The sequence below is a fragment of the Rhea pennata genome, chromosome 1 (genome assembly GCF_028389875.1).
Source record: "Rhea pennata isolate bPtePen1 chromosome 1, bPtePen1.pri, whole genome shotgun sequence".
Taxonomy (NCBI): Eukaryota; Metazoa; Chordata; class Aves; order Rheiformes; family Rheidae; genus Rhea; species Rhea pennata.
The window spans coordinates 160456437-160481578 of NC_084663.1; the positions used below are offsets into that span (position 1 = coordinate 160456437).

Sequence of the window (25142 nt, forward strand, 5' to 3'; positions counted from 1 at the left end):
GAAGCACTGGAAGTGTCCCGAGATTCACTACTTAAAATACTGTGTATAAAACAAGGTTCTTAGAAACAAAATTTCTGCTACAAGAAACACAATACACAATTTAAAAGTGCTATCTTACACTTTCAATTTATTTAGGAGTGTGCACAATTTTTTTTGTTCTTCAAAACCACATTTCCATTTTCACAGTAGACTTCATTAAAAGGATATCATCATGGAAATAGAACTTCAATAAGGGAACCATCAGCTTTACAACTTGCTCTGTGTACTCCACAAATCCTTCTTTTAGCTCTTTTGCATAGCAAACCTGAAACCAAAATATAGAAGTGCCAGCATTAAGAGAAAATATTGTTACTAACATTTTTTAATTAGGGAACAATCAATCAGTGAAAGACGAGCAAGGTTAAAAGGCTGCTTTTGTTTTGTTTTGTTTTTAAATAAAGCATGCAATAATGCATTTACCTATCCCTCAGTAATGGTATTTTAAGAGACCTAGATAGCAACATGAGTTCTTACTATTAATCCATAAGTTTTTTTTTTTTTTTTTTTGAAACAGACTTCAGTTCAGAAACCTCAGTATTTGTAAAAAAAAGAAACTACATATTCTTTAACTTCTCCAGTTCTTTAAGACTTCTGCTGTAGTAAAGGAAAAACATCTTGTTCATCTTAAAAACTCAAGCCCAAGTACAAAGAAATGTTTAATCAAGTAAACAGCATAATAAAGAGTCCAAAATCCAAGTGCAACAATATCACCTTAAGAAACACAGCCTTAATTTTATACCATAATGAATACTTCTATTACAGATTTTGGCTTCAGACTTGTTAGTTCAGTAATAAATTGATCATTAAGACCGTTCTATTACTCACCAGCATCTGGCATGCAGTTGCTTTTTCTTCAAGACCTGCAGTTTTAATTCCAAAACTTTGCTGATCTCCTAGGTTTACAAATTCCCAACCATCATCATCACTCATATTCTCCATATCTTGTGCTGTTATACAAAGCAAAAAGGAATTCTAAAAATGCTACAGAATCTTTTATTTCAGTATTTTTCAAGCAAAACATTATCATAAACCTACTGTCTAAAAGAGCTACTTCAGGTTTAATGGATGCAGTCTTCATTAAAGGTCCCATGACAACAGGAAGGTATTGCTGAAATTCTTTTCCAAGAATTTTACACATTCTGGCCCATGCTGAGATCATGTAAGAAATCTATAAATGAGAGTGCAGTCAGAATTTATGTTCCACGTTTTATTTTAATGCACATTTAAAAGGAAAATGTAAAGAAAAATATTACACAGTAGGATTTCTTTTTCAGAGTTTGTCAGCACTGCATAAAAGAAAAACTAATTCTACATGCTCGCTATACAAAAATGCATCTTTCAAACAGTTACAAGTAACCATACATTGACAGTATCTCTTACAAAGGTTTCTACGTACATAAAAATATAATAGTATAAGATGTACCTTAATACAACCATGACTATTTTCAAAAGTAAAAGTTCTTTTGAAATAAAGATTTCTTTAATTTAACTCATATTACTGAGCTTCATTCCTGAAAACAGCAAAAGACCACGGTACTGTGCTTTCAGAGAAACAGCTGTTTTCAGATGCACACATCAAAATAGCTGTCCACTCATTAGAACAGCTGTCTAATGAAACTCATGAAACTATTTATAAAAGGTGACAGCAAGTGAATAGACCATACAACATCAAATAAAGTAGTTACTAATAGATAAGGAATGATTGCACACAGGCTAAAATTTCTTCAGCAAATAGAGACCCTGGAAGACTGACCTCAAATGCATTTCTCTGAAAAAAATATCTGATAGCTATGGTGTTTACTAATCAGATTCTAGGACCTCTTAGGTCACTGAGTCTTAATTTTTGTAAGATGGGCTGAACAGTTAATTTGATGGTGTAATTACATTCTTAGGGAATGTCACATGTATAAACAGTATGTTAAATACTAACTAAATTATGTGCTATAAAGAGATACTTTTTAACATACCTGTGGATCATCATCTTCTAGATCACTGAAGTCTGTCTGTGTCTTCAACAGCAACTGCATGACATCTGAAGCATCCTGCATAAACTAGAAATAGGAAACAACCATGTTTGAAAGGCAAATTAGAAGGGTACTCAGACTCAGAACCAAACAATTTAAGTGAGCATTAATACCCAACACACTCAAGACAAGCTAAAGTTGGAAATAAATTGAAATGAAGATGAAAGTGAAAATGTAAGTTCTTTCTTGGCTTTACCACAAATTCATCGTGGACTTAACTACACCATACTTCTATTCACATACGTGAAAGCAAATGGGCAGCTATTTAAATAAGTGCTACATGAGTATTAATGTTTGCAAAAAGAATTTTACAATTTATCTTCTCCAGATACCCTCCTTACTATTTTGACTTCCCTGTGGAAGCGGGATAAGCCTACAGCATGAGCATAGTACTTAAATAGTATTATTTTGGGTCATGTCAGAGGCCCCAGTGATGTCACACACCTACCCTCTTTCCACTCCCTTCCCCATGTTAAATATTATAATCCACTTCTGAGATCTGACAATAAAAGGGTTTCCAGTAGTCCTCCAAGAAGAATTTATCAAAGGCTACTTCTGCTTAATATGTTTTAAATTCAGTTATATAAATGGCTAAGTTTGCTGACAGACCTTCTTCTAAGTCAAAGAAGAGAAATTTTCTTTTGCTATTACTTTATAATTATTATTACATTCCCAATATGTACGTTACGCTATTTAATTTAAAACTGTAATCTTCGGTCTTCATTACTCAGCAGAATTAAAGCCTACAAACAACAATTCCAACTTGTTATCAGATCACCACTCAGACTCCTATATAGTCCATTACAGTTGTTCCTTGGCTTCTTTATGAATATGCATTTTAACCAACATACTATCAACAAGAAAAAAAAAAAAAAGGCCAAATATATCAAATCTCACAACAAACAAGAACTGGCAATACTACCAGAAGCACATTCAAACTTTCTCAGGCAGCTGCTTCTAAAAGCTAAAGTTTCCTTTTAGCTATATACATTTTAGTCCCTACTCTGACACTGCCTAAATCAGATGCTTCAGTATTTCTCTTAAAAAAGAAAAACTCAACCTCATTTTCAACAGCCATCCAATACGACAAGAGTAACTTAAAACTGTTTTTTTGCCTTTTTTTTTTTTATAATAGGCTTCTATTCTGAATTTTTGAATCTAAACAGCAAGATAGTTATCTCAGAAATAAAAAAGGGAATAGAAACATGGAAACCAGTGACAACACATCTAGATATTCAACAAGTGAACACAACAATAATTCAATACTTTCACCGAAGAAAACAAGGGTACTTTAAAACATATTTAGGCAGTCAGATGAGACCTCAGCTTACCTTTTCTTTACCAACAGCAAGACCAATTAGGCTGATGCATTCAATAGTTTTTCCTCGTAAAAGTCTTAGTTCCTTCTGAACAGCATTCTCAACAATGTGTTTTAAAGAGGGCATAAATAAGTCATAGTAGGGAACAAACTTCTCCTCTGCTGTATCTGCAACTGATGCAATTGAAGTCACAACTTGCTCCAAAACTAGCTTAGTACCTTTCTGTATCAACTTGGAGAGAGAGAAAGAAAGGATTATATTTCTAAAGTATAAACTTTTACTCAAAAGCAAGCCACACCTAAAATTCTGCTATTATGTGAGTCTTAACTCTTGTCAGTTGGTAATAATACCAGCAGATATATCTACTGGTTTATTTCAGACGCTAAGTTCAGCTTACAGAGACTTCATGTATGTGACAAATAACCCCCCCCAAAGTGACTCATTCAGTATGTTATACCTCCTGTAATTTTATCACCATAGTGGAATGAAGATGCTTCACTAGGTTATCCAAATACGGAATAAGCAGTGACTTGGGACAATCTTCAGTGAAGTTTATGAGCGCTGCAGCTGCATGGGCTTGAACACGCTGGTTGCCTTGGTCTTCCATGGTTTGCAAAAGAGCTGCTATCACCTGCAACAGAAAAGTTTATTTTCAGATAAAAAAAAAAAAAAAGTTTCTGAATGGGACGTTTCTATCACTTTTTTCCTACTGATCTACAACTTGCCTTCTCATGAAACTTCTTTTGGAAACCAGGTGCAAAGTCTGTTGCCATTTGTCCAATAGCATTACAAGCTGCGTATCTTACCCTCGGATGCTGAAAAGATAATTCCAGCAAATAGTTAACAAGTAGTCAAGACAACAGAAGTGAAAACATTTTGTTATAATTAACTGAATTAGACTCACAGGATCCTGAAGAAATAGCAAAACAAAATTAACTATCTCGTTTAAAATTCCTTCCATCTGTTGGTGGCAACCTTCCCCAATGGCTGAGAGCGCCATCAAGCCAGCATGCCTGTACTTCCAGTCAGCTACAGAAGACACAACAACAACAAAATCATAATTTTGGAAGCTACAAAGCACAATATACAAAAATCACTTATTTGGGGGTAGAGGATGGGAGGGAAGGGAAGAAGAATTGATTAGTCAACTTGATTTGTTAGATACTTTTCACTTTTCCTCATGCAAAAATCCAGTGGTGCACAAAACAATTTGGTTATCTAATCTAGGCCAAATTCAAACCTAGAGGAAAGTTCTAAATTGGTGACACAAGTATGCATCTTGTACTAACATCTGGGAATTGCATTTTAATTAAATGAACTAAGCAGGGAAACATTAAGATAATTTTTTTCCCTCTTCCCCCACACAACAGTATCAGAACAGCATTCCTACTATCAGAATGGTAATCAGAACAGTTTAGCTTCCTCTTTTGGGGAGGAGGGGCTGGGAAGAGAAATATAGAGGAGCAAACAATATCTAAATTTAAAGCATTAAATTAATCAGAACTAAACTGCTCAGAAGATTCATCAAAATTATTTAAGAAATGAATATTCCATTTAGAGAGGCAAGATTTTTTTTTTAGTCCTATTACATGATTGGACTAGTGGGTTGAAATTGTTGAAATTCTTCCATGCCCCTTTCCTTTTTCTCCTTTTCTTTAGGCTAGGGAAGCAAGCAAATAGCTGTGATTTGCAACAGTCTTCCTCTGTGCTAGAACTATGGAGATTACAGAGGGGGAAAAAAAGGAAAACGAAAACAAGCTTATCAAACACCCTGTGGGAAAGACAGGTAACTGAACTTTTTCTCCAAAATAACACAAGATTTCACTATTGTTAGTAATGTATTAAATCCCTGGAATGTAGAACACCACGGTTCACAGTATGAGAATCCTCACACTCAAGCTTTTGTTTGATCAGAAGGAGATAAAAGTATCATCTTGATAGAAGGTGCAGTGAAGCAGCAGTTAAACTTGCTGCTTTAAGTTCACTGGTTGCTCCTAATTAACCCTGTACCTCTTACTGCTCTCACTATATTGCCATTAATTTAAAGTCTGAATTACCTGCTAGCAGTACTAGAAAATGAAATCCGATCATGTTTGGACCATCTGACTTACCCATAACCAAAAAAAGGAGATTTTAAATTATTATTCCAATAAACATTTGTGAAAAAAGTTGTGGGGTTACAAGAAGGGAAGTAGCAAGAGACATGACATTTCATTAGTGCAATTCAGTCTTTTTGTGACAGTAAACTGACAGTTTCAGTTTTGTTTTTTTTTTAAAAAAAACATTTTAATCTAAATGTCCTCATTTTTTCCCCTTCAGCTCCCTACCAGTGAGAACCTCTGACCAAAAAATGCCTATTGCATCTCCTTTTTCCAAGGATTACTACTGTTTAGGGAAAGTGCTGATGAAAACAAGAAAACAGACTCATCGCCTGTGTGATTTCATCTCTTCACACGAGACAGGGTTTAGGGCCATTAACTCTGCAACTTTCTGTGGGTACTACAAAACTAGATATTTGCTAACCTTCAGGATATGAATATTGAATTAGCAGATTAATCAGCCTCCAAAATAAAAGTTTTATTCACTGAAAAAATTTATTTCCAGGCAGACTTAATGAACATTTAAGCTTTGCAGCTGGTACCTTCCTTAAGTAGCCTGATATTCCACATCTAACATAACAGTTTTTTCAGACTGAATTTTAAACCATTAAAGTAGGAAAAAAAAAAAAAAAAAAAAAAAAAAAAGATCTGCATTACCTTCTATTTTGAAAGCCCAAAGCACAGGTCACTTGAAAGTGCATGCAACAAACACAATGTTTGTCTGAACGCTTGTTTAAGCGATCATTACATAGGTATTTGAAGAGAAAATGAAGAGTTCAGAGCAACTGATAAGAATATATGGAATGTTCTCATGAGCCAAGTATTAGAATCAGCATACCAGAAACATAGCCAGCCCACCACAGAGTTCCACTGTATTGTGATGTGTCAAATTCCAGGAGAAACAAATTCTCCTCTATGGACTGTGACATATTAATGCTTGACTTAAATGCAGCATTGCTGAAGAAGAAAAAAAAATCTGAACTATAGTGTAAATAGTAGTAGTTTAGGCACACTTAAGGGTACTATGGGGTGCCGTACAATGAGTTAGAGAGAATACTCCTAAATAAGAGAAAGTCTTCCCTTATTTACATTTAATTTTCAGACAGCAAGGTTAAAAACTAGTTTGGGGTTTGACATTTTTGTTTACTTGTCCATGCTGTAGAAAAAAAAAGTTTTATATGCTGTATACAAGTTTAATAAATCTCTTTCTAAAAGGTCTAAACTTTATCTCTACAGCATTTACAGTTCTTGATACTGAAATCTAAAGAAGTGTCAAAAAAAGTTACTTAACTGAACAGGAAGCTTTAAGTTATCAACATTTTTGGAAAAGCTAGAATTGTAAAAATTTACAATTACTTACGATTCTGAAGCATTTGCATAATATGTTCTTTAATCATAGGTAAAACAAGTTTTCCTCCAAGGCCACATGCCATCCTGTCCAATGCACTCTCACCAGCAACTGCATTGCTAAATATCAGTTAGAAAAATATCAATGGTTTGATACCTACAATAAATCTAACAGTTCAACAGGGTACAGAAGTGCCTTTCTTGCAGTTCTAGTCCTTCAAACTTTTACCATCTGAATATATATGATCCTCTATAAGTAAATAAAGCATGCCCAAATCTAAAACACATACATATCAGCTTGAGTTACAAAATACTGATTTACACTCAAGGCTCCACTTATTCAATGTGCTACAAATAATAAATGCTGAAGCCTAATACCAGAGGAACTTGGGCCAAACTAGCACTGAAGGTATGGAAAGAATTTTACAATGATTGCATGTATTTAGAAAGCAATATATTAAAACTGCAGTCAATTAAGCAGTAATTCTGGCCAGGATATTTTGTACAAAAGTCTTAAGAACACACATGACTGTTCAGAGTTGCTATAGATCAAGCGAATCAGTAGAATTCAAGCTTTAGCATTTAACAGACTTTTTTTGTGAGGCTGCAGTACCAGTACTCTAGTAGCATGTTCTTCTTACTAGTGACTCAGGCAGAAAACATTCGATCTAGGTGAGGAATCTGTGACTTGCAGCCAGTTCCAGAACTGAGAATAGCCAAACATTATCTGTGTAAAGTGATTTGCTCCACCCAATAGAATTGTTCCCTGTAGAAAACGGGGAAAAAGTTTCCAGGACACAGCTAACTACTGTGGGTCGTTACACTCTGGGTATGATCTACAGTGTAATAGATTAAGGTTATTACAGTACATCCTGAACACCCATGCTAATGGAAAAAACAAGTAACAGTTTTCAGAAACTGATGAATCTCTCTCTTCTTTCAAGCATCAATCAACGTCATCAGAATAGAGGTCTTCAAATAGAGGCCTGAATCTCCAAGTCTCATTACAAATCTTAACTAGTCCAGAAATTTACATGCTGTGGACAAAGGTGTTTACACAGAGATACCCACAATATTATATTTGGTTCTTCAGAGATACAAATTAATCATGTTCAAACAAACAGAACCAGCACCAGCAGGAAAACAGAGCATGAGTGCAGAAGATTTTCACTGCAGCAAACTTAAAAAAAAAAAAATAATAATAATAATAATGGCAGCTCTCATCTGAATTGACATTCCTTGAGTTCTTTCCTTTCACCATTAACTCATACATTCAACTTGAGGAAATAAAGAACTTTGAGTGATCACATACATCCCTGCAACATTTTCTTGACATTGCCAGGGGATGAGGAAGTTGGATTAATTTCTTCCTGCTTTAAGATTTCATTGCTCTATGAAGTCAGACTAGCACGAAACTAGAAACACTGAAACATTCCGATTGTGTGTGTACATGTGTAGGCTGACTCATATCCCCCTTGCTCAGACCAAGCGCACTTGAACCAGGCTACAGCCTGAAAATTATTAGCCTGCTCCTGGAACTACACAAAATCTCAAAATTCTTCCACAGCTATGAAGATGCAAGCGCAAGAAAAGTATAGCATGCACATGAGCTAATGAACACTGCTCCACAAAGATGATCTGCAGTTGTGGGAAACAAATAACATGGACATAATCTGTTGAAGAATAAACTAAGACTACAAGCTCAGTCACCAGAGACTACCTGGTATACAGTATTTGTGTTTGAGCCTTAATTCCTAGGGTCAGAGAAGCTAAGCTTTTCCCTTCGGCTAAGTTTGCTGAGCACAACCTGTTTTCTTGTCTTTGCTCACTTTACCTGCAATTTATAATAATAATAATAATAATAATAAATCTCCATGGGGAAAACAACAGGAAGCTAACTTGTGTTTAGAGGAGCAACCTTACTATGCTAACAAGAAATTGGCATGCCTCATGGGGATGATAGAGTACTAAGCTGCCTTAAACAGGTTATCTGGATAGATTTCTATACCTCAAAAGACTGATAAAATTTTTAAGTCCCCCACTGCTTAACTCAAGAAATATATTATTTCCCCTCAAAATTTATCTGAAAAGATTAAAACACTGACAAATCCGAATGCAGTGGCCCAATCGTTCTACCTATGTGGCAAAAACAAAGTTAAGGGAAGAAAACAGGTCAAAAGGGTCCAGTCTATCACGGGGGAAGAGGGGAAGAGTTTTCTTTGACTTCAATAATCAAGAGGAACAAAAAAAATTTGTTCCAAGTCAAGCAGAGATTAAAACAGGCTCCTTCATAAATTCCTATGCAAAATGCCTTTACATGCCTGATATCTGGTAGAAATCACTACGTAGTTCAGTGGCAAATCAAAAACTTTTCCATAGTCTGTCTTCTTTTGAAGATTTCAAATCAGACTGCTACTTTAAGTAATGGGGGGGGGGGGGGGGGGGGGGGGGGGGAGAGAAGGATTTGCAAGACAGAGCAGGACGTATTTCCAGACAAATGTATATAAAAGTATGCAAGACCGAGCTTGGGAAACTGCTTCAGAGAAGGAAAAGTTACACAATTGATACTTGTTCAATCACTCATTAGTAAGGCAACGTGAATGAAAAGTTTATTTTCCCCTCAATATTCCTCTTTCATGATACTCTTCTCCTTCATGCATTTGGTAAAATTTTAGTGCCCTCTGTAACGCACGGTTCTGAAATGCTAATTAATTACATCTGAGTATTAAGGATGCCACTCTAGATGTGGCAAAAAAATGTCAAGACTGTTAAATGAACATCGGTGTCTTTACAGAAAAGTGGGGATAGCTACCTCATTATTTCGTATTTAATTCTATCTGTATTTGGACAAAAGCAGACATAAGAGGATGCTGCAGACAAACCACTATTATTCTAGTGAAAAGCCACAGAAAGCTACAAGCAGCCAGGGATGAACAGATCAAAGAAAGACTGGATCTCTTTAGTAGATGTTTCTCACCTAGATGCAACAGGATAAGCTAACAGTAGACATATTAATGGATTTAAAATAATAGAAAAATTGACAATGTTATGAGTTAGATGACCAGCAAACAAGTCCACTATGCATTCTGCTGTCCTTTCAAAGATAGGCACCTTTAACACTACAAGGGCATAGACCTAGCATATGAAGAGACTAAACAGGTCAGCATCTTTCAGTTTTGGTTCCAGCTACTTCAGGCTATGTCCTGTATTTAAAAAGGTTAGGAGCAATGACTTCTGAACTAAGTAACAAATTACAGAAGCAACAAAATTTTGAAAAGTTAAAGCAATGGAAACAATAGGCAAGTAGACAGGCAGGTTGTGGAACTACAGCAATATATAAATAACGAAGGAGTTAAACCGAGAGGGTTAAACAGTACCCAAATAACCTACATATAAACTACGCTTGAAAACAGGTGTGGCTATTTATAATTCCAAATCACTTATATTAACTTTGTTACTTATGGTATCAACTCATACTATGTTTTTAATTTTCACTCCTAGTGTCTAGGAACAGTCGTATGTATTGCTCTTGATTGGGGGAAGCAAAATTAGAGGAGTTAAAGTAACGGAGTAAAGCAAAAGCAATTGTTTGCATCCTGCATTAACAAACTGCCCTTAGCCATGCAGTCTTCATAGCATATTGAAACAACTACTTTCACTATTACCTGTCAAAATCATCATCTTCAAGCTCATCTGCATTTGCCCAATCTTCGTCTTCTTCTAAGTCAACCATCATTGCTAACATCTGAGGAACTGAAAAAAAAATTAATTCAGGTTACTTTCTTACAATAGATTCTCAGATAGCAAGCCTAAGTTTTAAGTTCTTCTCCCTTCAAAAAAAAAAAAAAAATCCATAACCTTCTTCCAATAGTAAAGTCTGTCTGATACCTATCTGTCAAATCACATCATACAATAATTCAGAATAGTTATTTAGAGGAGTAGTTTCTGAACATTCAAGTCAATTAAAAATAAACCGCAAGTAACAAAAAACCCTGAATGTTTTTCTTACCAAGACTCATGATGAGTTTTGACTAACATGATGAACTTTACTGTTAGATGTACAGCGATCACTTGGCATAAAGTCTCATGTTTATAAGTAGTAATAGTTTAGAATGAGACACATTCCTTCATACATTGTAATAGCTTCATGACTTAAAAACAAAAAAATACCCTTGCACACAATCCATCTGTTTTCTACTTCTATCTCTGCAGATTTGATCTGTCTGCTCTGCTCAATACAAATCTTTCCACAGGCTTTTTACAGTCTTTATCACAATATCCAAGTACCACGCAATAAACAAGATCTAGTTTTCTGAATTGTTCTCACAGCAGTGGTTTTGTACTGTTGTCTACTTTAGGAACAGGCAGGTGCCCATTCCTGTGTATTTCAGAAGCCAAAAGCTGAAAAGCAATCCTTGCACTTTCAGCGAGAAGTAGAGGTACTGTGGTCTTTACTTCATATCACACTAGCTGCTCAGAGCATTCTCTTGAAGTCAAAAGCATTCACACAAAAAGCTTCACTTTGCACTACAAACAAGTTTTCAGTCAAACATTCAATTTTCGAGCTTTAACATTTTTTTAGGGGATAGTCTACAGCATGCCTTGAAAACAAGCATTGTTGTTAAGTGTTCAGAAACCTACCTCAAAAACTAGTGTGCATACAGTAGTCAGTGCTGCCGCTGAGGTTTACTGCAACTGGTGAGGTATACTGCAACTAATCACTTATATTAATATAATCTAGAAAAAGGTACAATCCTAAGCAAACTCAGCATTACCATTCTCCTAGACTGGTGAGAAACTTCTTATCAACCAAAGATGAAAGAAAATACTACTAACTGACAACATTGTGCGATAATTATCGAGAAAAGATCAAACTGCTTGATGTGGTTATTATACCATGGCTGCAACAGGTTTCAAGAAGTGATTTTATATACATATCAAGATAACTTAATGGACACTATCAAGTCCTTAGTGTGATACCAGATCTCTTATACTTGTCATTGAAAATAATTTCCAAAAAAAAAAAAAAAAAAAAAAAAGTCTACCACAATCTGCTACATACTCTTGAGACTCCAAAAACCCACATCACAGCATCCATTAGTGCCAAGAAGTTGGGCTGGAAGCAGAGTCACCCAAAGCTATCACATCTAGAACCAGCAGCAGCTTCGAAATAGTTTCTTTATGGTTAGTATCAACATGGTTGTCAATAGTTTCCAAAGAAGCTGTGTTTAAAGAGTTGCGTGTTAAAGTTCCTGCATTGTTCCAGAAGGCCTTCACAATTTCACTAGTAACAACATATAGACTTGTTTATAATCAAGTTAAGGACAAAGCCACTAACTTTCGCTTACTGTCTGAGTATGTTGTGACCAGCCATTTTCTAGAGACAGAACTAAACAACAGCCTAAAGCTGGGCTGCCACTCTGACTTCTAGGGACAGAACAATAAACCGCCCTGATATCTTAAATATTGAGCTCAAGGAGGGAAGTCTGAACCTAAATCATATTTCTGGGGAGAGAACAGGTACACAAGATACAGACTTGCTTCTAGATCAGCATCAGGTTTAGCAAAAAACACCTTAGATAACGTTTTTGCTTAAGACTTGATTGCAGCTGTGAAAATTAAGTGATCTAACAGCTTTTAAACATAAACACAAAAACAAGACAGAACCCATCCTTTTTGGTTACCGTTCTATTTTTCTCCAAACATAACTGCTTTAACAACTCTGCAAAACCAGCTTTTTACTTTAGTGATTGCTCAATTTTAAGAGTGATTTTAAGGTGGGTTGCAAACCAAAGGCATTTCATTCCCACTCAATGCCTAGTACAATTCTAGTACATTATCTCAACACAAATATTCCATTCCCAATCAGCAACTAGCATCCCAATAAAGAAGTAATATATTTTAAACAGATAATAAGGTACTACTGTGCTGCCTGACCAGATAAGAAGCTTGTAATGAAGAAAGTAGGGGACAGTCAGCAAGTGGTAAGTGTTAATATTCATGACAAACTGCAAGTGAACGTACAGTATTGTAACCATTTACAAATTTTAAAACATCATGTATTCTACAAGGACACAAAACCTCTAATTAATAGTTTAAACATATTCAAGCCAAAGAGACAATTCCATCATTTTCAATAAAAATGTCAAAATAATTCTGCCAGAAAGAAGGAAAACCAGCCTAACTCACTCCTTTCTCACTATTACATGAAAACAGCTTTGAATGGCTTAAACTTACATTACTCTCCAATAGTTTTAACAATTGCTTTATCAAAGGCCTACCTATCCACAACTTTCCCCCATCCAAACATGAGTAAAATTAATCAGCCTTTTGATTGCTTTTAAACATACATACAAAATGGTCAGTAGGCTTTCGAGTATTTTGCTAAAGTTTTCAAAACTGCAGGAGCACAAAACAAGGTTGCCTTTATGTTTCAGAAAACAAACAAATATCTTGACAAACATAAATGTGGCTAAGGGATAAGAGGGAAGGGAAGTGAATCCTTCCAAAGGGCAGGCCACACTGCTGTGTCAGTACCCTGATCTGCTCTTAAAAAGGGATTTTAAAAAGTGTGTAGGCCAGTTAAAAGCACTGCTGCTGGGGCAGTCCAGAAGACAAAGTTATTTTTAGCATCTTAAAGGATATTGCATAATTAAAAGAAAAGAAGCCTCTTCAAAGGATTCACAGTCTACATTTTAAATAAGACTAACTAGTCTCTAAGTATTTATATAAGCATCTAATTTTCTAACTCACAGCTTTAACTCAACGCTGAAGCTCAACATGCGTGCTGAATTCCTTCAGTCTCCAGAGTTGCCAGCACCACAGAATATCTGGCCTACATACCAAACTTTAAACGTAGGACTTCAGCACTAAATGCACCAACCTTTCTTTACAGTCCAAATTTCCAAAGCCAGCAGAAAAGCATGAAACTAGTATTTTCCTTGGAAACACCTACTGAAGAGTCCACTGTAATTTTATGCAAATTGCTGGTGGCTGCATAAGCACAGATTAATTTATGAAGAGTCATAATAAGAAAAGGCTTTCTCCATAAGAAAATCCAATTCAAAATGTTGCTAGAAGTTATCAGCACCAGCAAACTCAAAGTTATACATGGTTCTGCTACTTAACACCTGCAATATCAGTTTAACATTGTAAAGGAAAACAAAACATTTATACAAAGAAAATGAGTACAATACTTACTGGCTTGTGCAACAATGTTTGTGTGTCTCCTCAGCATAGCAGCAGCAGTTTCTGACAAGGTCACAATTACTTCAAGTGCCAATTGACGCTGCATGTTACTGAGACTGGCATCTGCACACAGCTAATCCAGACAATCAGAGCAAAATGGTTAGAACAAAGATTTCAGGATTAAAAAAAAAAAAAAAAAAAAAAAAAAAAGCTGTGATTTTTAAGTTCATACGCTTACTTTCAGACTTAGTTGCAATGTAGGTTCTAGGTGTGGTCGTAAATACTTGGGAACAGAATCTGCAATTTCTACAAGAGACTTCAGGACAGAATCATCATTTTGGTAGCAGGAATCATTTACAGCCTATAAAGAGAAATGATGAAGATTAAATAAAAAAGCAAATAACGCTATGAATGGAACTACAAAGCGCTAATACAGAGTGGTCAAAAAAGAAGCTTTCTGGAAGTAAGTTTTATGCTTATACTGTTGCATGCCTTCAATTCTGATCAGTATTAATTTAAACTTAACACAGTAGACAAACACTCAGTAAAAATTAAGGTCACAAATTAGAGGTGCTAGCATGCAAGAAAACCACACTATATTTTGACAAGTACAGCTTCAAAAAGCATTTTCAATAAAGAACAATTCAAAATAAATCTGTCAAAAAAAAAATTGGTCTAACTCCTTTCTCACTGATAAGTGAGAACTGCTTTGAATGCCTTAAGCTTACAAACACCAGGAACATCAAGTCTTAATCATTCTTATTTTTTCCAGATAAATTAATGTGGATTTTTCAGCTTTCAGTCACAGGATGCAAGAAAAGAAATCAAGATTTTGCAAATATCTCTCCTAACCCATAGCCACATTCTGAAAAGTAATTTAAAACTTATTTTTAACTGACCAGATTTAATACTCTAGTACTACAACAACACAAAGTTATTCAGTGATGTTAAAATTCTTCTAGAAGTAGGACAGGAAAACCCCAAACCCCAAAGGACAGTATAAAAAAATAAATAAAAAAAGTCTTTAAAAACACCTTTGGGTTTTGAAAGGAAATTTTATCAATAAGATATCTTTAAAAGCAAGTTACTAGTTGCTTTTAATACTTTCATCTTGAATCTAGACTTCTGATAATGCCACTTGATTGGCCCACACTTTCACTTCTAAAACAGAAGCACCTTCTAGTATCAGAACTATTCTGACAGTCTCTTGTATCTTTGTTAAAATCTTCTTGCTTAACTATTACCATTCTTCCTCCAGTCCCAGCAAATCATAATGTAATGTTTACTGGCAGTTTCTTTACAGTCTGTATAAAATACAGAATTTCAACTTTGACAGTGTGTTAAAGCAAGACACTGCTATTTTTAGTCTTTGTTTCTGAAGCAATAGGTTCCAAATGAACAGTGAGCTTCAAGAGGCAGTGGCAGTTTAACAGTAGTGAACACGGACAGTAGCAAAAGTCAGCTGAACTGCTTTTCCTTCAATTGCAAGTTAAATGTCTTAGATGCAAGTTTCCTACTAGGTATTCTGAAAGCAGAACTACTAGCACAACCATTATAGAAATTTAACTGAAAAAAGGAATTGCTAAGTCAGAATTTTAATTTTAGCTTTTTTACCTCTCCAATACACTAACAAAATGAACTTCAACAGTAACAAAAAAAAAAAAAAAAAAAAAAAAAAAAAAAAAAAAAAGTATCCAACTATCCAACTGACTCCAAAGGTCACTCACTATTCTAACACACCACATCTCCTATTTATAAACTCAGATCTACATATCCATCTTGTGTTACCACAGCCAGATAATCTAGTCCTTCCTGCAATAAATATTTTAAGACAGATTTTACAGCATAATCCCATGCCCTACAGTTGAAAAATAAAGCTTGAAAATATAAGCCAAGTGCAATAACGCAGTGTTTAACATACGCTTTTACAGCCTAAAATAGTAGCTTTGAGACTTGTATCACACATTTAAAGTGGGTTGTTAGTCTAAAGTCTAAAAACAGCACACTATTTAATTACTGAGCATCAAGACAAATGGCATGCCCACCCCAAATCCTGCCTCACTCCTACTCATGAAGGTCCTCTCAAGGAGTTATGATTTTTTGAACAATGCCATTTTCATTGCTAAAGTCACAGACAACAAACACTGAATACCAAATAAACCACCAAGATACATATCCTATACACACACCAGTACACATTTTCAAACTCAGTTCATTCTATTAAAAATTGCTGTCAGTTTCTGTTAATAAGGTCAAGCAGATTTCCATCAATCGCAGAAGCCAGTCAACCTGGCACAGGTTTTCTTCAACTTGCCACAAGGTGCACACAGACAAGGTTTATAGCTTATACCATGAGCAAGAACCTGCTGTACTGAAGCAAGAAGTTTGTCTTTACATTGAAGTATATTATCTAATTCAAAATTGCCAAAATTTCACTATGGCCTTTATCACAGGTACCTAAACAAGCTATTTCCACTTTTTCTTAATACAGAAAAGAACCTGTACTGTGAAACACTAGTCTTCAGAACTCAAGTAATTTCTGCCTCTGGTTTAGTTTACAATAGGCTTCCCCAAGAAAGTACACAACCTTATGTTAAACTCCAACTTTTGCCCAACTCCAATCCTCGTAAAAAGGAATCAAATCTAGCCTCAGAGATTATATGAAAGCATAACAAGACATTTTGTTTGCAAGTAGCTAGTTTACTAGCTTGACTGCTATCAAGCAGTCAAGATTGTTTGGTCCAGATTGTTGTTCTCACTCTGAGAATCTCTGCCAAGAATAAATCTACACTTTCTTCTAAATAAATCAAAGAGATACTGCATAGCGTGGGACAATGAATTTCCCAATTACTGATAACTACATGAAATCTCAGGTTAGTCCAATTTAAAGTATATTCCAAGCTGGTTGTTAATTAGAACAGCTGGTCATTTTGAGTTAAATACCTTACAAAGAATTCTAACTCATGTATCTAGGTAACATTGCATACATTAATTGGCACTATTTTCTTCAAAACCCTGTCAATTAGCAATGTATTCTTAGCTTTTGTCTACAAAATTCCTTATTAGTGTTTCCATCATATCTTGCTGATGGCTGATGTTAAACAAACCAATATATAGCTAACCCAGGTCTTGACAAAAAACCGTATTGCTGCACAAGTTTACAGACCAGTAATTTATGCTCCGATACAGTCAATACAGATAATGGCACATAAAGGCTTATCTGTGCAGTTTCTTACCTGTAAGATTCCAGGCAGTAAGTCTGCAAAATGTTTAAGAAGGGGAAGATTGTGCTCATTAGCAAGCACAAATGCAGCTGCAGCTCTAGCAGACAGTGTCTTGATCTAGAAGAAAGGCAGGATGGAAAAAGAAGTATACCGAATAGGTAGCAAAACATGCATTTGTCTTCTTATAACGTTATGCCCATTGTGAGACTATTTTGGATCATCATTTTCCTTTTGTATTTCCCTAAGAAATATAGTAATAGCTTTTAAAATTGGTTTTTACATCTTGCTTCAAACTAAGGTAAGGTGGTAATGAAGGTCCTCTGTATTTATGTTCTCCATTATACCAAAAAATTCATCATGGTATTCTTCTGAGGTGGCAAGCATTCTCTAGTTTTACAAAGGAAGAGCTATTGTGTCCTTAGCTTCTTATTTCAAATTTCATGCACAATTTCAAATGTGCATGAAAGTGGCAGTCTCGTTTTTCAAAAAGTGTCATCTAAGCATTTAAAATGTGCTTCTTTAAAAGCATGACTTCATGGTACTTTTGAAAAGTGTTACCCAGTTAACTTTCAAAGGTAAGGTAATCCCTGGAGGAGCAGCAAACTGAATCCATACACCAGAGAGAGGTTTTCTACTCTTACTTAGCATTTTCCAGAACAAGACAAAGACTTTCAAAGTACAAGTCTCTGCACAAACCAACAATCCAGAAGCCTTTTAGAAAAGCAAGACTTGCTTCATGTCTATACAGCAAGTATGCACGCACAGTAGTTCAAGCAGCTGTTACATATCCAGACTCCTGGGACATACAAAACATATCTATACTATTAAACAATAAGGCCAGAAAGTGAGCTGAAGCATGGAGTTCCTGACCTCCCACATCGCTGGCTAACCCCCCCCCCCCAGCTCTGCTTTGAACCATTACTGCTTGATTTTTCCTAGCAGTAATGCTTGGGAAGAGGACAGGCTTAAGCAGTACAGATGTGAACCAGTCAGTATCACTTAGCCTTGGGACCACAAAAAGGTTTGACTCTTATTTTGCAGTAGGCATAGCCCAAACTCCCTCAGTTTCAGGTTCCAGGCAACAGACAATACTCTGGTTAGTATTTATGTTGCAACCTTTATGCTTGAGACTTGCACTGTTTCTATCCTCAAGAGGAAAAAAAAAAAGATAATAAATATCTTACTGATGGATGTTCTTGATCTTGCATACACTGAACCAACATCCGTTTAATGACCTCCAAATAATGTTGCTGCTGATTCCCAAAAATCCCAGGAAAATTCCTAAGGATAAGAAAAGATCAAAACATGAATACAAATTCACATTTGTTTAACCTTAAGTAGAAGCTCCATTGTTTTAGCTACAGATAGTAATCACACATGTAGGATCAGATAAATCACAATACAACAGATTAAATGAAATATATGATTACTTAAGTTGTGACAATGTTCCTTACATTTTTTACAGATTTGATTTGGCAACCAGTGAAAACAGCAAAGTCTAAAAGCTTACCAGAATATATGTAAAGCAGCTTCACGTAATCCCACATTCTGAGAACTGACAGAGTCAAATAAGAATTTCAGAACTTCTGGCCATTGGTTGTTGCCATCTTCATCTAGATTAAAGACAACAAAGTTCTTAGGATAAGCAAACTTTAGCATTTGCTTTTGGACTGTATCGGATTGTTTTCCGGTCTTAATTATGCAGAGCAGCCAGTCATCTGTTTCTTAAATTTCCAAGCAGCTAATCTGAAGATGTGTCCAGGTCACAGTATAAGATTGCCCAAAATGTAAGAAGAGTAAATCTAAAGGCACTTAAGAACAAATCACGAATATAAGATCACTATTTACTGTCACATAACAGTATTCAAAATAGTATCCAATATGGACATTCAGCATAACTTTTACTAAAAATTAAATGAAATTGGATTTCTAAAATTTTATACGAATCTCACCTACAGTCAAACAATTTTAAAAAGTGTTAAAAATCTTGTCTGGCCAAGGATAATGTAAATAAACACCAAATCTCTTTTTATACCCTGATGGCTGACATCAGTTAATAGGTCATGTATATACAAAAAAAAGTCTACACAAGACTAGAGAGCAAGAAATAAAAATACCACTATTATTAATACATAAACTTTATGCCACGATATCAGCATATATAAAGTACCTATTAAGTTCCTCGCCAACTCAGCAACAATGTCACAGATTTTTTTCCTCATGCTGGACTGTGTTTCCAACTGAATAATTAACAGCAGGCCACTTTTGATAGAGGTCTGATCATCAGGTGAAAGAGCTGGATAAACTTCTTCAAAAGCAGAAGACAAAAGACGTCGCAGAAGGACAGCTGCCATTTGTCTAGCCTATTGAATAAGACATCATATATGTTAAAATGTTTTGATGGAAAACTGCAAGAAACGAGAAAGAACTCTTATTTCTATGGGTGACTGTAAAGCTTCATAAGCCACTTGATTTTAGAAAAGGAACAATGTCATTTAGATAGCATTCTTTTCACCAACCAAATCAACTAGAAGTACCAGGTGTTTGGTACCTATGCTGCTTTGAGAGTTCCTGTGCATCTGTGGCTTCAAATCTTTTCTGTATTCTGTAACATCTGTCTCTAAACTGCATTGGAAAGGAGTAACTATGCTCTTATGAATATGATAGATGACTGAAATCACGCTTCCAAATGCTCAATTTTTACTGTGTAGGCTTTTTTGGTAAGTGAATGAATACATCAAGTAATAGATGACAATTTTGATAGTAGGTAAAAACATTACCTGAAACATGATTAAGCTGAAGTTTCTTTAATATCACAACTACTAAAATAGTCAAAGAAATAATCATGAATTCACTGAGGTATCCTGTTTTTTCTGAATCTTGGATATAATATTTTGTGAGTAGTTAAGGACTTTGTCGCATTATTGAAAGACGTTTAAAACACACTTTGCTATTTTAAAATACCTGCTAAATTTACTACAATTCAAGCACATTTTTTTGGATTAACAACTGACCTAATGAGAAAACTCTGCCAGACAGTTAAGCAGTAACCCCTGTTCCCATTCTCAAACAACCAAATTTAACTCTAAGAGTTTGGAACACAGAACGAGATTGCGGGGGAGGGGGAAGAGAATAAAAAAACCCAAAGAACTGTACTGTGAATTTAAAAAGCAGAACAAATGAAGATGACGCAACCACTACCACACACAACTTTTAGTCTTTTGGAGATATATGAAATGTTTTTCCTTTACATTTAAGTTGGGCATAGGAACCAGAAATACTAAATATTACAGTCTTATATGTTTCTGCTTGCATCCAGCAATTCTATGAGAATATGACTTAATTATCTATTTGTAATTATACAAGCAGTAGAAGCAAAAAGTGCAGCTCAGTAACTCAAAATAAATAAAAACAAAGTCTGCAGTAAATGCAAAAAGACACATCAAGCATGCTGAATAACTTAAGTAGATCGTTCACTAACCACTGGTTCCAGAAAGGCAAACAGTAACCAAAAGTTACCCTCAAAGTTTTGAAGTTTAACATGTAGAGCAAAATGCTCATGCACTCACAAATATATTAGTTTCAAAATGTAAATAGAACACTTGCTTTTACTTGAACCTCAGTACAACCTGCACTCAACTTTTTTTTTCTAAGATAAGTCTTAATTCAGTGTACATTTAGATGAAAAATAGCAATTTATGATAGCATTTGGAATTTCAAAGACTTCCAATGAGCAGCAGAACCAATGCCGTCTGATTTCCAGAAAAACCTCCTTGAACTGTACCTCTACAGTATAACCTAAAGACAAGAGGTCCTGACATTGCAGCAGTGCCACATCTTCAGAAGTGACCTGCAAAAATCAAGTGTTGGTAAAACATCATCCAAGATACTATTCTTGCTGTTTTGTAGTCTCCAGACTCACTGTGCTTTTATCCAATTCACCTATCTGTCTTCAGTGTAGCTAGAAGGGCACTGCACACAGAATCTCTACACTAGCAAAAAGGAAGGACAAGACTTGGACTTTATACCACATCCTTCCTCATCTCCACTCTCCTCCTCATCAGCTCGTGTAGACTGAAGCCATCCTACATGCAAGATTTAGAAGATATGAGGAAGTTAGAAGGTGAACAAAGAGGATCACAGCACCCATCTACACTGTAGCTCCCATAAGACAGAGTCCTCTAGAAAAAGTGCAGCTAGGCAACATGAGTTTATCTGGGGAAAAGAATCTTTCCCTACTACCCTGAGATTCCCCACTTACAGCTTGGCCAAAATCTTTTAACAGTACTACTACAACATAACAATGACTCTCCTTTTCCCCTCCCTAGAAGCACCAAAACTGTAAAAGACTAAATTTTTATTCATCATTAGGGTGAATTTACATAGTAGAAGCCTGGGCTGGTGAGTAAAGCTGCTGGGATTATACAAAGCAGAAACTCCGATTCAATGTTTTTCCATACTAAAGGCATCATAGTATTTCTGGGCATATTCACTGATTTCTGATAACATCTGAGCTCACATTATATTTGTTCCTTTACTGGAATACTACTAGGTGGCCAGATAGGGAGTAAAGCTTATTTTCATAACACATGTAGTCTCAAAGATAAGAATTCTCTCTAGAATTCAGTTTAAAATATTAGGAAACTGACAAATACAGACTGATTGCAAAGTAAAACACAGGCAACATGATATACAAAGGAACACAAGAGCTGCACTAAATGAATTGGCTTCTGGTTACTATTGCTATTATTATATTACTAGAAAAAAATTTACAAATTCTCTAAGGCAAACTCAAATATTTGAAAGAATCAGAGAAACAACTGTTTTTAATCATAAATATCAAATTTTCCTCAGTAAATATCTATCTGTGGATGCAAATTACTATTGTCAAATTAATTATGATGAACATAGTTGGATTAATGGCCACTCTGGGAATCTGTTTCTTCTGCTTTAAGGAAGCAAATGTTTTTAATACACACCAAAGGCTCCTTTTATATAAAATACTACAAGACATGAATCTGAATAAGTATTTTCAAATCCTACAACTTATCAGCTATAGCTTTCAGTAAGAACAGAAAGAATACACTAAATTGCACATGCCAAAAGGAGAACCTCTATCTGTCAATGAAGGAAAAAGCAGAATTCTCTCCCGAAGTGGATTTTTCTGCATATCTAAATTACCAAGGCACATTATAATGATGGGAATGTCAAAGGAATTAACACAAAAAGTAAATAGTCACAATACTCAATTTTTAAATACATTTTTTTTATTAACAGAATTTAATATACTTTTAGAAAAATCTTCTAAAATTTTACCAATGGCAGAACGAAGGCACAGGAAGCAAGGCAACTTGTTGAGCAAGGAAACAGAATAATTATGAACAGAGTTCTGGCATACCTATGCTCTACACTGGCATTCAAAGTGTTGAGAAACATAAGAATTATCTAAACTTTTTATTGAAAAAGCCTATTTTGTCCAGCACTGTAAAGTGATTTTTACTTTCACTTTACCGTTCCTTTTAAGCCCTTGAGAAGGAAAATGCACATGGATGGAGGTGATCAGTATTTAGCACCTGGTCCAAAGACGGACTTATGCAGCATCATCATCTGAGGACACAGACCCACGTGCATAGTGCCTAAGGCCTCCCCATGCAACACAAAGGGACGTACATCAGTTCCCCTCCAAGTGCTGAATGGGGAGCTGTACGAGCAGAGCAGTATTTTTCAGACTTAAAAAAACATAATCCTACAGGGTGATAATAAGGAGAGGAAAAATGGAAAGATCATAGAAACTCTAAACAGGTTGTAAGGACAGCAGAAATCCAGTACAACACAGTGTCTGTTCTACTATTTCGTAATGTTTGAAATTATTTAACTGTGAATTAGGGCACAATTGAAGACTACCAAGCTAGGGTTAACCAGTAAGAAAAATAAATAAATAAATAAATAAACAAACAAACCAAAGAGAAGAATATACAAAACTTCTGTTTCTCTTTAAAATTTAGGCAGTTAATCAGAACTGCAAAGGAACAGCCTCTAAGCCATCAGGATTGAGCCCAAACCTATCTTAAGAATAAAGACCATCAAGTAAACATTGAATATGCATCAACTTTCTGTCTAACTCTAAAATGAAATTACAGAGGAAGAAGTAGAGTCCTAATTACATTAAAAAAAAAAAAAAAAAAAAAAAAAAAAAAAAAAAAAGTACTTGCTCAGGAAGTGGGAGACCTGGGTTCGATTCCCTCCTTAGCCTGAAGTGTACAAACCTGCATCTCACCTGGCAGGGAAGTGCTCTAACTGCTAAGTTGGACATTCTTCTCCATTTCTCTAGGACCTGTGTCACTCTTCCATCAGAAAAGTATGAAGCTAAAACACAGGGAAGAGGCGATTCTTACATTCTCTGCTACACAGTAGCCCAGCTCCAGCAAACAGGATGGAATATTTTCTCCAGACTCGTCTGTAATCCAAAGGAGAGGCATAAAGGAATAGATAGGCCTTAGGCTGAACAGGGCTTTGACTCCCACTTGGCCAAAACCTGAGAAAGGGATCTTCAAGCAGCAGGCAGTTCCAGGACCTCTTCCTGCAGCCTGAATTCAATGGTGTCAGTGCACTAGTTGTGCTCAGAGGACGTATACCAGGCCCAAAGCCCTAACCACCGGTGAGGCACACACTATTCTGCCCAGCTCTTGGATCTACATAAAACATATGCAGAAACTAAGTGCCTAGCTGTTCAGATCAGAATCATTCTAAGCATCTAAGCATATGAAAGTGCAGGGAAGCATTCTGTGTATGAAACATTTAGATCAAGCTTGGTGATGTCTCCACAACTAGGCTACTGGGTATTTGATGAATTTTTGGCAAAGAGAGCATGTCAGTGGATCTTTTTTAATCAAGATTTTATTTATTTTGAGTCCAGTACCTAACATCTACTTAAGTTGTAGGCAAGCATTTAAGCCTTTCTTTGAATCACCACTGGTGGAATTAGATTGGCAAAGTAGTCTACAAATGTTAATCTTGGAAAACTTTGGAAAGAATAATTTGTACAGGTAAAAAAAGTTTCTGAGCAACTGAGTAAATCAGTCTGAGTCATCAAAAAGATTTTGAAAAATTTTAGATTCTAGGCTATTTGCTTTATTGATGTAAAGACAGTTGAAAAAATAAAAGCATGAAGAACATAAGCATGACTTTGCAATTGTCAGCTATGACTTATCAAATGTGTTCAATACAAAACAGAAGCATCTTCATGCAAGCATGACTTCTACACAGTATTACCTTCTGAAGAAAAAGGGGCATCAATAGATCTTATTTTTTGTCGCAAAATTAAACATAGGAGAGATTGTCCTTCAGCCTTCTATCATCAGAAAGATTTCAGAGGGGCAGGAGAAAAGACTACTAACCCTCAGCTCTCACACAATCAGTTACTAGTACAGTATTAAAGGATTTTGTCAGAAGAACATGGTTCTGCAGGCAGATAAGCATTGATATTAAGCTGATACACACTAAGCACCAAAAAGCACAATAGTGTCTACTGCTAATCTGAATGCAACCCATCCAGAGAAGAACAATGCTATTATTCTCTCCTTGTGGTATTCTTCAGAAATTCTAAATGCTACATCCTTCTGTTGCTCAGTAAAACTCTAGATACGACTATTAAGCTTTCAAAACATCACACCTCAGAGTTCCTCACTCTGCATATCCAAGCCAATTCAAAATAATATTTAATCTTACCAAGAAATACTACTCCTGAATCACTAAAGTGTGCAAGCCTTTTCACAAATCAAGGAATATCCAAAAGGCACTATTTCCAAACTGCACAGAAACAAGTTTAAATAGTGCTGGGACTGCTATCCACTCATTCTACAACAGTGCTAGCTGATCTGATGAATGTACTGTCCCATAAAT

At 35.6% G+C, this 25142-nt stretch overlaps 1 protein-coding gene across 1 annotated transcript in view; it reads right to left on the bottom strand.

Moving 5' to 3' along the window:
• Window positions 1-25142, bottom strand: part of IPO5 (importin 5) — a 43935-nt gene that overhangs the window by 13549 nt on the left and 5244 nt on the right. The window contains exons 3-18 of the mRNA XM_062566837.1: window positions 19411-19603; window positions 18751-18853; window positions 18425-18521; window positions 17253-17357; window positions 14255-14377; window positions 14029-14149; window positions 10494-10581; window positions 6842-6948; window positions 4287-4411; window positions 4108-4197; window positions 3840-4013; window positions 3395-3613; window positions 2007-2090; window positions 1075-1207; window positions 865-986; window positions 208-304 (exon numbers count right to left, since the gene is read on the bottom strand). Of these exons, the coding sequence (XP_062422821.1) occupies window positions 208-304; window positions 865-986; window positions 1075-1207; window positions 2007-2090; window positions 3395-3613; window positions 3840-4013; window positions 4108-4197; window positions 4287-4411; window positions 6842-6948; window positions 10494-10581; window positions 14029-14149; window positions 14255-14377; window positions 17253-17357; window positions 18425-18521; window positions 18751-18853; window positions 19411-19603 (1981 nt within the window). The remainder of the gene's footprint in view (window positions 1-207; window positions 305-864; window positions 987-1074; window positions 1208-2006; window positions 2091-3394; window positions 3614-3839; window positions 4014-4107; window positions 4198-4286; window positions 4412-6841; window positions 6949-10493; window positions 10582-14028; window positions 14150-14254; window positions 14378-17252; window positions 17358-18424; window positions 18522-18750; window positions 18854-19410; window positions 19604-25142) is intronic.